This window comes from Chelon labrosus (genome assembly GCF_963514085.1).
Source record: "Chelon labrosus genome assembly, chromosome: 18".
In the NCBI taxonomy this organism is placed as follows: domain Eukaryota; kingdom Metazoa; phylum Chordata; class Actinopteri; order Mugiliformes; family Mugilidae; genus Chelon; species Chelon labrosus.
Genome location: NC_140351.1, coordinates 10,920,322 through 10,933,961, shown reverse-complemented (window position 1 = coordinate 10,933,961; position 13,640 = coordinate 10,920,322). Strand labels below are relative to the sequence as shown.

Here is a 13,640-nt window from a genome sequence, read left to right as displayed (position 1 = left end):
ACTCACAGGACCCAAAGGCCCCCCACTAACAACATCCTGTTTCCAGACACCACAGGACACCCTCAGAAAGCCGATGTCCATTCTCTGATGAGTCACAACTGTTTTGGAGGCTCAATATTAGAAGGAGGTCATAAAACAGCGTGGGCTAAAACGTGGGTACTGCATAGATCTGTTGTGTAAACCAGGTTGAGTTTATACTGCTTTTATGCAGAGCCTACACTGCAGGGGTTTGTGCTGGTGTGTTTGCATCGTTAGTAAGCAAGCTTAGTTTTTCTTCAAACAATATGTACAGGAATCATGTTGGAGCTGGAGATAATAAATGTTCTTTACAGTTACTTTTGCTAATATCTTGCAACAGAGGCGAGACATGTGAGTAGACAGTGTGTAGGAGGTCAAACTAGGGAGAATTTTCTGTGCTCGTCCAGGCCGCTGAGAGACGTGGCCGAGTAAATGCATTCTGGGTCCATCGCGATGTGTGCCGTGCGACTTCTGGGGAGGTTCACGCCAGGCAACGGCTTATCGTTAAGGCTGTGTAGTCAGAAGTGACGTATGATCATAAATCTGGCTTTAGCAGACTGCCCCGGGCAAGACACTGAAGCCTAAGTTGCTTCAGGTGTCGAAGAACCCGGAGAGTTGTGAATTCAGAGTTTATAGCAGCAAACTGAAGAATGGTTTAAACCACACACATGGTTATAGTCTCGATTGACGTAGCAGAACTCTTCCAGTGCTTTCTGTACCAGCAAGCATCATATACTGCAGGTACCAGCATTTGCTATTCGTGTTCTTTGTGTTATTTCATCCATCATATACTAGGTTACATTAGCATTAATTAGGTTGTGTCCATCTGACTGGCCTGCTGTCACAGAACAAACCTGTAACCTTTAGCTGACCGCTTTTAGAGCACCACTGTCAGATAGCCCTGATGCTCGGCGCTGCACCTAATGATCACGTACAGTCTATTTAATAACAAGCTGCCGACCTCAGAAGCCGGTGTTTGTACGGGCTGCTTTTGTACTGAGCAGGACAGTTTGGATCAGCAGCAGACTGAATGTAATGCTAAATGCATTCACTGTGAATCTGAACTGATGTGACCTCTTAGCTTGGAGGGAGGAAAGTGAACAAAGCGAGTATCAGGGCCTTAGTATTCAGTGTCATGTGTCCTTCCTGGTGCGTCGGGGTCGTGCCAAGCTCACTTTTACATTTTCATGGCCAAGCGCATCACTTGGAAACACGGTGGGATCAGAAAGAATACATTATCATACGGTCACTTTCACTACTTTCATCCCCTTCAAAGACGGGGTTCTCCTCATCATGACACATGGAAATCCAGAAGAAAGAAATCTTGTTTTCCGACACGTGCAGGGATTTAAAATGTGAATAGAGCAGATTAAACATACTGTGAAGATCAGATTACGTCCAACAACCAAGGAAATGCTGTTCACTGATTTAAAGATAGAGCCCTGGCTCTTTGAACTGGACCGACTGACGTGAATCAATACAGTGATTTCCTCCTCTAGCTGCAAAAGATGCACGTTGTGAACCTTTCACATCTACTGCTCCTGATGTTTCCATATATATTACATCCACTTAATATCTTATATTATTTTGCAGACTGCTCTGTATTTTCTGCTGCTTTCAGCAGAATCAGCCTGCAGGTCAGTTTGACTTTGGCGTGCAGAGGCAAAGCGTTCTGAGATGCACAACCTTGGAAAAGAACATTTGCTCCACCAGACAAACAGCCGAAAAGCTGAAAACAACTCCTAAGCCACCTGTCTTTCTCTGCTGGGAGGAGTATGAGAAACTGAATCTATAACTATCGAGTGCGACTCGTTTTTCTGTGTCTTTCTTTCTCTGAAAAGCCTGTACGCATACATAAGGAAACTTCACAGCAATGCATCTCCTCCAGAATTTGGACCTAGCGCCAAATCAATAACTATCTTTTTTTTAAATTTTTTAATTTTTTTATTAACAAGGTTCATCTACCAGCATTATATTACTTAATCGGCATCAAGATAAAATGCTGTTTGATTATCGACTTCTCTTCTGCTGTATTTGAGATATATTAGGAAGGCTGACAGGCCCCGATGGTGCTGCCTTCTTGCTCTCTGGTCATGCTTCCCTTGTTGTTGCAGTCCTCCTGAGTTACAGTCATGGTTGCTATCTTAAAGTAAATAAACTACCACTGACAGCCCTCAGGGTTATTTGAGGAATTAGGCGATGGGAGGTGTGAAGAGATAGAAGGAGAGTGTTTGAGTGGACTGATGAATTAGACTGAATAATGCTGATTTTATAGTGCAGCAGTGTGAAGCCTTTGTAGCGAGTCGACCTGACGGGATCTCTGCCGGTTTGGTATGCGCGTCCACATCTGTTTACGCGTGGATATTAAAGGCATGTTTGTACCTTGAAAAGAGCCCTGAGGCAGCAAGGCAACACGAGAAAATAAAGTTTTTACTCATCAAAGTTATCTTCGTTAGCAAACCTTCTGGCTCTGCTTTTCGTTCCCTATCTGTAAATCTAGTTTCTGTCTCCATCTCTCCCACACAGTTCCCAAGTTGTCTTTTTTTAAAAAAAATCCAAATTACCACATCGTGCCCACCAGTGTTCCTCTTAATTCTTAACACGTTTTAAGTGTTGAACCTATCATTAAGGGACAAAAAATATCAAAACATTGTAATTAAGGCAACAACCTGAACGACTCAGAAGCGATACGCAGGGAATGTGCAGTTGGTGATTAATGGTTCAGTCAAACATCAAACACTGGGGCCTGTGCATCAATATTACCAACTATCAACCTATCAACCAGTGAAACACACACATACAGATTGTGCATGTGTGTGTCACTGGCTGTGTGTGATCCACAAGGAATCTTACAGTTGCTCCAATCACTTTCTATGCCGGTGGAAAGGGATGCGTTACGTTAAAGCACTCCCAGCGGAGCGATCAGCAGCTGCAGGATGTGATTTGCTCCCGAAATGAGGACGATTTCCAGTTTAATATTCTGGCTGTGCGAATTCCTCACTGTACGGGGGGCGATGAGTTTCCAGGACGGATGGAATCATCGCTCTAATGTACATGCAGCGGGACGCACAGAGATCTGAGGACGTATGCAGAAGAGGCGATGCAATGATTGCAGGTTTTGCAATAGTGCTGCGGTTCATCCCGGCCCACGTTATGCTGTACCGCACCCGGTGAAAGCATCGAATGAAAGGACTTCTCATGGATCACAAGAGAGGTGGAAATCTGACCACTGAAGCTGGAATTAGAGTTAACAAATTTAATATTACTTCTTTATTCGATCTTACTTCTATCTTCTTATCTCAAAGCCCATCCTTTGACAGTCAAGAGTGCATATTTATATTAAATTAATTTCCTGTATGCCAATATGTCCTGCAAAGAGGTTGTGATTCATATACATAACTTCTTTTCATTACATTTATTCTTAATTTGGTGTAATGTCGAAACAGAATATTCAATTGCGTCTTTACCATGTCTCAGTATATGCTCTATATTTGCATATTTATTCATTTTCCAATCATATGCCAGAATATAAGAGTTCATTTCACAGGTGGAAAGTAAACCATGAGAGAGCCAGTAATACAATAATGGTGTAAACATGACGAAGTTTCACTGATGATCAGTCATCACTACTGTCATCTCTCCTTCTGGCCACAAGAGGGTGAGTGTACATGTGAGTGAGTTACAGGGTTTGCAGCTAAGAAATGTAAACATGCACAACGATATGATGCTTAAAAAGGCAAATGTGTAGGTGCACCGCTTACAAGATGTGCAAGTACTTAAATTACAAATTCTCCTGGAGGCCATCCATACAGTAACAGTTGTTCTGTTCAAGAATCAGTGGGTTTTTTTTGGCTCTTGTTTTAGGAGGCTGTTAATTTCTTGGCAAACCATAAACTGCCCCAGCAAACACAAAATTAATTCCGATCTGGATGCAATCAATCACTATCTTTTACAATTGCCTCCTTGCAGAAGAAGCCTGCAGCCATACTTGAGCGTCTTAGCTCACAACGAAGTCTGCAATGCTTCAGCTGAATTCTCGCTCCGTCGTTGACAGCTACTGACGAAGGCTCGGCTGTATTGATCGGCACTAAGCTGTTCAGCTGCACAAAACTCACAAACAAACACACAAACACAGCCACAACAGAAGCGTGCAAATACACACGCACAGGCACGTCATCCACATGGACAAATATGTAGCCTCGCTTGAACTGACTCCCACAAACGCACAACTTTAAACATTTGCATAAAAGCTCAAACACATACAGGCACACAACACAGTGCACACACATGCAAACACACAAGGATCGATGCATTCTTTTTTTGCCATACTTAGGCTGTCTACTGGAAGTAGATTAACAGTGGCAAAGGACAAGCAGTTTCATCACAGAAGAGGACACTGCACTCCCCTCGAACTTATTGCAAACCATCAGGCGAACACTGGCTGGGCTTGTGTGATTGTGTACTTGTGTGTGTGTGTGGCATTTTTATGTGTATGCAGCAGGATGCCAGCCTTGTTATACTCTCCATGGTTGCCCTGTAAGGATCTGGAGTAGAAGTTTAAAGCCATAGCGCAGGACTTTTATATATAAACAATCACCAGTTGCATTCTAGTCCATGCCAAATAATTTCAGACAATGCTGACTGAAGCTACAGGTAAATCAACACTTTGTATTTTACGGCATACTGAAGTTTTGAATCTGTTGTCCGTGGTGACATTCCCGTGTTGTTGTACAGGTAACAGGACAACCATGATTGCTTGCCAGAGCTCAAGGTGCGAACAACAATAGAAGCGCAGATGTAGTAGCCTACTAGGAGGAACGAGGAGCATGGCAAATAAAACAAGAGTTTTGAATGTAACCAGGGACCGTCTGACCGTCTGAGAATTCAAAGAACCCTAGTTACACAACCTGGAAGAATGAAGAACAACCTTGGAAGTGTCCAAAAAAAGTTTAAAAATAAAAGAGGAACGATTTCAGTCTAAGATAAAAATACTATGAACACAAAAAATACAGTTGGTGCAACGTTTCCGTGTTGAAGAATGCTGAAAGAAGAAAAGGTACATACAGTACGTCACATGCATTTATTTTTGCAATTAGTCTCACTGCCACAAGGGGGAGACAAAGGCCTCTAAGTGTAGCTTTAAATTTTGTTCAGAGCATGAACTAAAAGCAAAAATACGTGCAGGCGAGAGCTTGTATGAGTGTGCGTTGTGTCTATACCTGGATGGAGATGCTTCTGTTTAGACGGGACATGTTAAGGCTGTGCGGCTGTCCGTTGGCCAGGTTACGCTGGTCCACATCGATGACAAATGGCTCCTTCAGACCGCCCAGGTTATACCGCACCTGCAGTGAACCTGAAGACACACAGAGCAGTAGTTTGAAACTTTAAATCTCTGGAGTCTCAGAGGAATTTATGACACCAGCCCGGGGCAATTTAAGTATTTTTTTAGTGTTGTTTTTTTCTGTCGTGTTTTATTTTGCACATCAATTGCAGTGAAGCTAGATGGCACTGTCTTATTTTTTATTTCTTCTATTTCATCAAAGCACTTTGCATCCGTCAGCTGCTCAGTGGGAGACTGTTGGCTGTGGAGGATGTTTGGATAGAACTTTCCAAAGCGCTCAGCAAGGACAGCCTTGAAATGTACTGCAGACGTCAGTGGTGTGTGTGTGTGTGTGTGTGTGTGTGTGTGTTTGCATGGCTCTCACCATTCTGCCTCAGCACCACAGCCAGGTAGTCGTGCGTCTTGGAGCTCACATACATGAGAACAGCCGGCGCGCTGGATGTGCTGAAACTAAACCCCACCTCCTCCTTTGTGAGGTTCACTTCATGTGGCGTCAGCTGATGCATCAGGACTTTTGTGTCCCTGCTGGCCCCGGCAATCGCTTCGGGCATGAAGTTGTACTTCACCAGTGTCCCTGCCTCAAAGAAACCTCCAACATCTGCATGACATGACAGAAGAAATGAAAAGGTGTGACACCTTCCATCATAAACAAGCCTCAGGACGCCACTTCCAAACTCATATATGCAAATACACAATAGGGAATACATACAGTATTATACAGCCAGAGGGGAGTAAACGCACACGTTAATATGTCTGTGTTCAGAAGGTGTAGTAAAGTGGGTGTTAAATTGCTCTTCTGCAGGATCTGAAACCAAACAATACACATTAACAAACATAATGGCATATTTCAGCCATTCCAGGAGGCTTATTGATTCTTGCAATCAGATGTTGAGAGGAATCCGCTTTATTTTTCTATAGCCTCCTTCTGCTATGCTCCTTGTTTCGTGTCTATGTGTAGGCATGCTCGATGTCTGTGCGTCTGTTAAAGAGGAGATAAAGGCATAACGCGCGTGAAATTAAAGAGAATGGTTACAGGGAAAGCAGAGAGAATTGTTTTTGAATTGTAAGACGTTGTGTGTGTGTGTGTATGTGTGTGTGTGTGTTAAAACGCCACAGAGTATGCTTTGACAGGTTGGCCTTCCCTCTGTGGCAGCAGTGAAATGTGTAACTACACCTCTTACGAGTACAGAATTCCAAGTGAACACATTTATGCATCTGTTTTTTAAAAGCTTCACTTCACCCTTCGCCTCCCACCGGACACTCTGCAATAAATACTTCAAGCTACATTACTTAAATTTAATAGAAGGCTTATTACGAGAAAACGGGCTGGTTCTCCGATTGTTATTGTCGGAAATGGCAAAACCATGCCTCCATTCAGGTGCGCCACAATTTTATCCTTTCTACTGCTGTGCGCTGGTATGGTTTCAAGCCACAGAAGACTGGGGAGAGTCATTTCATCAACTGCTTTGTGTTAAACAGACAGGGAGCTTTTAGACCGCCTGCTTCTCACTTTGTTATTTGTAGACAAAATGTCTTGAGAACAACGCTGTTAAGCATATGTCAGCAACTAGGAGCCACGGAGGATAAATGAAAAACAGGAAATTTAAAGCTATAATAAAAGGTTTGTTGGGAACATTTAGATTCTTAGATAGAAGAATTTATATATTAACCCATCGCAATGTCTGGAAATTTCCAGTTACGAAGCTGAGAGTGAGCCGTTTGTGTGGACGCTTGTGCAGCATTTCTGTCACAGTAGCACTGTAGCATGTTTGGCTGAGTTCCTTAAATCAGCTAGACCTACAAAACAACACATAAATAAAAAAAAATAAAAACACACATCAACTTCAATACAGCTTATCATGGATGACAGAATGCAGAAAATATAGTTTGGACATCCCTTACTTTATTCTTATATGAACACTAGCTTAAGGAACTTTTTTTCAGGACGCTAACTAACAAAAAATAAAACAATAACATAGGCTTAATTGTCAACCCTTTGTAAAGGTAGATCTTAATTTCATTTCATTTAAAAATGCGCATGGAAAGATCTGTGTTTCATTAGTTAACCAGTAAGAAATACCAGATTACGCTAACATAGCTAATTTTACTACTAAGCCATAATTGCTGCATAATCCAGACAGTTTCCACTTCACGTCGTAAAAAGCATATTGTCATTTCACCAATGTCACGTCGGCCATATTTAAGGTTGCCATGTCCCAGTGAGTTGTCCATGAACGTCCCCCTTTTCAGGTTTTGAAAACTTTCACAAGTTGCAAAATGCTTTCTAACATTTTCAGGTATGGTCATTTAATACAGCCAATAAGACACTACAGTTTTGCTTATGATGTTATAACATATGAGGAAAATGTTGCCCCAAAATCAGCCCCAACCTTTCATTAAGCCTCTCCTACTTTAAGCCATGTAGTCGTTAGCTTGCTAAACAATGGCAGCAGTTGCCTAGCAGCGGTGTTCTCATAGCTGACCACCGATGTTACAGGTTGAATGGCAGTCATTTTTTATTTTTTTTATTTTTTTACACAACTCCCACTGCTATAATCACAAGCTCACAAGTTCCATATAAATGTAAATTTTGTTTACAAGCTAACAATTAGCTACTTAGCAACACCACCAGCTGTCAGTGGATGTAAACAAGATCTACTTTATCTGGTGACGCTGGTTATCTCCACTTAGTAAATGTAGTAAAAGTTAAGTTTGCAAGTTCCAGTGTATTGCTTTTGCAAGCACTCCAACTCTTTCTATTATCCTAAGTTAAAAAAGCAGCACATCTTTAAATTTTGTCTTTCATTTTTACAGACTGTGCAGATTATATGGGATCACATTTGTGGCCTGTCTTACTTTTCTATGTCCTGTTGTGAAAAAAGAGACTCCAGCAAGGCCCCTAGCAGCAACTCACACACAATCGTATGAAAGCACGAGAGGGGATGAGAAAAGCTGCAGAGCAGTAGCTCTTCTTCTGTGTGTGCATACTTTATGTCGCTGCGTGAAGAAGAAATTTTAGAAATGGGATTTGCGCAAGCGTGCAAACCTCTACAGGTAATACGTGTGTGTTTGTGTGCTCATTTATGTACATGTGCACACTGGCTCCATGTGACCCTCCAGGGCAGAAAAGCAAAAGAATGAGAGTGTGTAGTAATAATACTGCAGGGTCCCCTGAGCAGTGTGTAAATATGGATACAATGGAAATGCACCAAGCAATTATGGCTGACTTCATGCATTTTTCACTCGCTGAGAGTAGTAAGGGGAGAGAGTGGTAGATTAAAGAGAGAGGAAGGGGGAGAAATTTGGAGGAGGATAGAGCCAACAGGAGAGGGGAGATAGAAAATGAGAGGGCGAAAGAAAAGATGAGGAATAGGTGAAACGAGCATTTAGAGGGGAAAGAGTGACAAATTATAAAAGTGAGGCAGAGCAGGGGAGGGAGGAAGGAGGAGGGAAAGCGGCGCACAGAGAGGCACAGGGGAGGAGAAAGAAAAAAACACAAGAAGTAGAGAGCAGGGAGGGGAGAAAGAAACATGAAGGAGGAAACAAATGATGAAGGGGAAAGGCCATATGTCATGCACAAAAACAAACAGACACAAGGGTGTGCTCTCTCCCTTTCTTTGTCACTCTCTTTCACTGATCCGCACACAAACGCCCACCCCCTACCCCACCCCCCAACCCCACGCACAAGCTTTCTCACGCAGACAGTAATCTTTATTCTCTAAACCCTGAGACTGATTGGTTATGACAGAATTCAGAGGAGGTCTTTTTATGTCTTACACTAGCATATCACCACACACTGTGTCACTCCCTTCCACGCCACACACACACATTCACATACGCGTGCACGCCAGGACACACACTCTGCTTTTCTGTCATCTTGTCACCCCCCTGCCAAGAGCGCGGGGGAAAAACACCATTCGACTTTAGGAAACAAATTAATTCACGTGTCGGGGATCAACTCTCTGACTGGGAGCTAGCAGAAAGCCTCTGACAGCCCCGCTGCTCCTCTCCCCGGAGTATTTTATGAAAACTTGTTTTGGGAAGAAGAACTTTAATAGTGTGTCTAATGAATCCCTGTGAAACAAACATGATGTTTTAGCAACAGTGCAGAAGTTAGAGGGTGACACTTCTTGTCTGTGATCTTCAAAAACCTCGAACCACCCGCTTCACACTGAAGTCACTTGTGTTTTTGTTTTTAGGCTTGATCTCTCAGCTCTCTGCATTTGCACAGCATCAGCATTCAGTGAGTGCACACTAGAGTCAGGGAGAATTGGTAGGTAAGCACAATATCACTCTCAATCGATGCCTTTTATCATAAGCCCAAACAATTTCAACACGGACAGCTCTGAACTGAATAGGAAGTGAGGACGATCACAAAGCGCGTCAAAAAAACCACAGTGGGTTGTCAGGCAGTGGCGCTCTTTGAAACATAACTACTCCGGCAGTAATCCCGGTGCTATTTAACTTAGGCTTTGTAGAGACACGTTTTCACCAGTATGTCCGTAAATGGTTGGAAAATGTGAGTGAGATTAAGATTCTTTGTGTTATCACTGCTAGGATTCTAAGGAGAAATATGATTCGAGGATAAAATAGGTAGTTTTAGATACCTGAGGAGGAGATGTTTTAAAGACTTGCAAAAGTAAAGCAAAACCTCACATAATGCTCCTTATCAATTGATTTGTTTTGCAAAAAGTTTTGAAGTTGAACAGCAGCGGGATGGACGTCAGTTAAAGACTGAAATCGGCTTTCCTAAAGGTATGATTGAAGACGCCCGAAAGAACAACAACCAACACCCAGCTAGCATGTACACCGATCAGCCACAACATTATGACCACTGACAGGAGAAATAAATAACACTGACCATCTGGTGACAATTCTACGTTCTACTGAGAAAAACTTTTGGACCTGGCATTCATGTGGATGTTACTTAGACATGTAGCACCCACCTAGACCAGACCAGGCACCCCCACCCCATAGCAATGACACTCCTTGATGGCAGCAGCAAGATGCAGCCTGACACAGACACACACACAAAAATGGTTTAGGAACAACTCAAAAAACACATGAAGAACAGCACAAGGTGTTGAGCTGGCTTCCAAATTCACTAGAGCCCAAACTTCTCTGATGACTCACAACTGTTTTGGAGGCACAAGGGAGACCTAAACAATATTAGGACATAGGTCATAATGTTATGCCTGATCGATGTACGTGTAAAACAAAATAACTCTCCATACCAGACGGTGGCAGTAGTTCGTATTTGGGATTTGAAACTGGCAACTAAGAAAGCTACTATTAGCTGGAAACCTTGGGAGCTACGATCAGCTACAAACTGTCGTACAGAGCTTTCCTCTCATGGATCGTGCTGATTAGTTGGTCAGTAGTTTACCTCTTGTGCAGGACGGGCCGTCGTAGGCAGTGGTGGTGCAGTCGCACAGATAGCCGTTGTACTTCTCCACACACTTCCCACCGTTCCGGCAGTACATCCCAAAACTGGTACAGTGGCCTTGGCAACCAGGCTTGACCCCAGGTGTGACTTTGGCCCTCTCTTCCAAGTCAAGGGTGATGCCATTCATTCGCAAGGCTCTGATGCATCCCAGGAACCCCCTCTGCCCCCCTGCAGCACCTGAGGAGCGGGAGGGAATACACAGTAGAGGAGGTTTCAGTTTAACAATGATGTGTAGCACTGAGAGAAGAAGAAGAAGAGAAAGTGAAGGAAGGGAGGACAAATGGAAGTCAGGGTCAGAGAAGTCATTCTGAATGCAAGAGGCTCTGTTTTAGAAAAGTTAATATCCTAATGCCTGGAGGAAGCTGCGCAGGCCACGTTGATCGGCCCGACTGTGACGGCGCTCTTGAAACAACCTTCAACTCGTTTGATTTCGTCACTAATTAGAACAGCTTAATGAACACGGTCTTAATGAAGATCTCGCAAGCATGCAAATGGATGCATGAAGGCACGCAAACTACATGCTAGGGATGAACACGCATCTAAAACACGCCACACACAGCGTACTGGTTTTGAATGAGTCAATATGAGCATTAATGCTTAGCCTTGGGGTGTCGATAGCCTGTTCCTCTAAAGTGCTTCCATCGTCATTCTGGCCTTGCACCATTACAGTCTAACTACCCATTAACTTGGACGATGTAGGGGTGTTAAATAGATTAATGTGCACCTAAATGACTATAGCAATAAACACGCCCATAAACATACACCCACAGGTATAGATTAAAACATAGGCACAGGGATGGTTACACTGTATGAATAAACACTCAAGTATGCACGCACACTCATGCCCACTATCATTAACAAGAGCTAAGGGGCATTTTAGTTTTTAAAACCTCTCAATGGCATCCTTTGGTTTACAGAAAAGTGTCAATTCAACAAGACACGTAAAGGAGACTTGAACACACACTCTCAAACACATTTTCCTCCCTCGGCAGCTGCGTTGCACTCGCACCTTAGCTAACGCGTACAACACAGATATAATAAGATTCCTAATAAATGCACCTTGATCCTCGCCAGTCAATGCATTACTCACATATCAGGGTGCACCTGGGGTTTCAAATGCTTTCTCCATTTTCCAGGGGCCTGCAAAGAATTTGACTTTTTGTAGACCTCTTAATTAATCTATTTTGTACCGCTGATTGGCTGGAGGTTTCTGCCACCTGTTTACCCAGGTCCAAATCAGTCTCTGATTAAACGGACAGCAGGCTCTGAGGCCTGGGGAGACCCGAGCAGACACGTACGCACATACACATACTCACGCACAGGTGCATACAGCTTCTGTATGACTCACAAATGCTGCGTAATGGAGCCTGACTGATAGTGACTGAAGCCAATATTGGCTTATCACAGATAAGCTGTTGGCTTTTTTTTGGTGACATTTCTGGACAGCCAAACATTGGATCCTCTTTGAAACAGCGGCTATTAATAAAAGTGATATACTGAATCAGATGACACATATAGGCTTTTTTTTTTTCAGATCATACACATGGGAAAAAGTAAGTACATGTCTATACTACAAGACCTTGAAGTCCATAAAATTTGGATCTCAGATGCATGCCAATGCGTAGGACCTCCTGAGGGAGTAACATTTTAAATAAGACAGGAATCTATCTTATTAAAACCTCTGACATTAAGGGTCTGGTGTTCTCTTTGCTGAATGCAAGACCTGAAGAGCTTTTTTTAATTATTATGCTTGTTAGTTTGGCATGAAAGTTATATTTCAAAAGCAAACACATCTACAAGTTGCACATATTTAAAAAAACTGCAAATTTGTTGGCCGCTGCAGACTGTTAGACGGCAAAAGTTTCCAAGAAACCAGAATTTCTGCGACAGGATCAGCAGGTAACTCTTGCAACTGTTGGAAGTCAAAGTGCATGTATCTAAAATCAGAAAGAGACTGTACAAATTTAACCTGCCTGGGAGTCATGCCAGGAAAAAAAAGCCTTTGCTGTTTGCCAACGAACATGCTCAGCAGGTATAGACCAGGGCTTTTGAAGTATCTTGATCCAAAGAGATGAATCAAAGATTTGGCCACGGTAAGAGTGGACATGTTTGGTGCAGAACAGAGGCAGCTTTTCGGGAGATGAACCTCACACCCACTGCAACTTACAGTGGTGGAAGAGGTATGGTTTTTGTATCATAACATAGATTGCACACGATTAAATGCAAGGTCTTCCATGATGATCTGAAGTACACTAACAAATCCACCAATAGATGTCTCATGAAGATGTAATGGAGAGTTACGCCCAAACTTAAATCCAATTAAAATGGTAAGTGGGGTGATTTGAAATGGGAAGTACATGCAAGTCAACACGGAAAATTCAAGGACTTTTTGCATGGAGTAGTGATCAAAAATGTCAGCAGACTAACGAAGGAGGCCGGTGGAGAATTTTTTATTTTGCCAAGGGAGTAATCCCAGTGTCTGAAGGCTAGCGTGTACTTTCTAGAATATTACTTCTGTTGGTTTAGATTTTTTGTAGAATAAATGTTTGAAATATCAAATTTTCATGCGCCCACATACATCACCTTCATCTGTATGCAGGGTTTTAACGAGAATCAAATGTTTGCTTGTCCATTTAGATTCAAAAACCCAACAATTTCCAACTTACCTTACTTTTATATAGCTTTACATACACTTTGGAGAACATGGTGGATGACATGCAAACCAAAGAATGCCACAGAGTGAAATGTAGCAATAAAGCTTTGTGTCGTTACTTATAATTACTGTTAAAATGTACTATTTTTTATATACATGTTGTCATCTTTACATATTAGTAA

At 42.6% G+C, this 13,640-nt stretch overlaps 1 protein-coding gene across 1 annotated transcript in view; it reads right to left on the bottom strand.

Annotated features, from left to right (window-relative positions):
- Positions 1 to 13,640, bottom strand: part of cntnap2a (contactin associated protein 2a) — a gene marked incomplete at its 5' end in the record, with an annotated part of 330,965 nt that overhangs the window by 18,605 nt on the left and 298,720 nt on the right. The window contains 3 exons of the mRNA XM_084565847.1: positions 5,238 to 5,371; positions 5,724 to 5,957; positions 10,746 to 10,982. Coding sequence (XP_084421973.1) covers positions 5,238 to 5,371; positions 5,724 to 5,957; positions 10,746 to 10,982 — 605 coding nt within the window. The remainder of the gene's footprint in view (positions 1 to 5,237; positions 5,372 to 5,723; positions 5,958 to 10,745; positions 10,983 to 13,640) is intronic.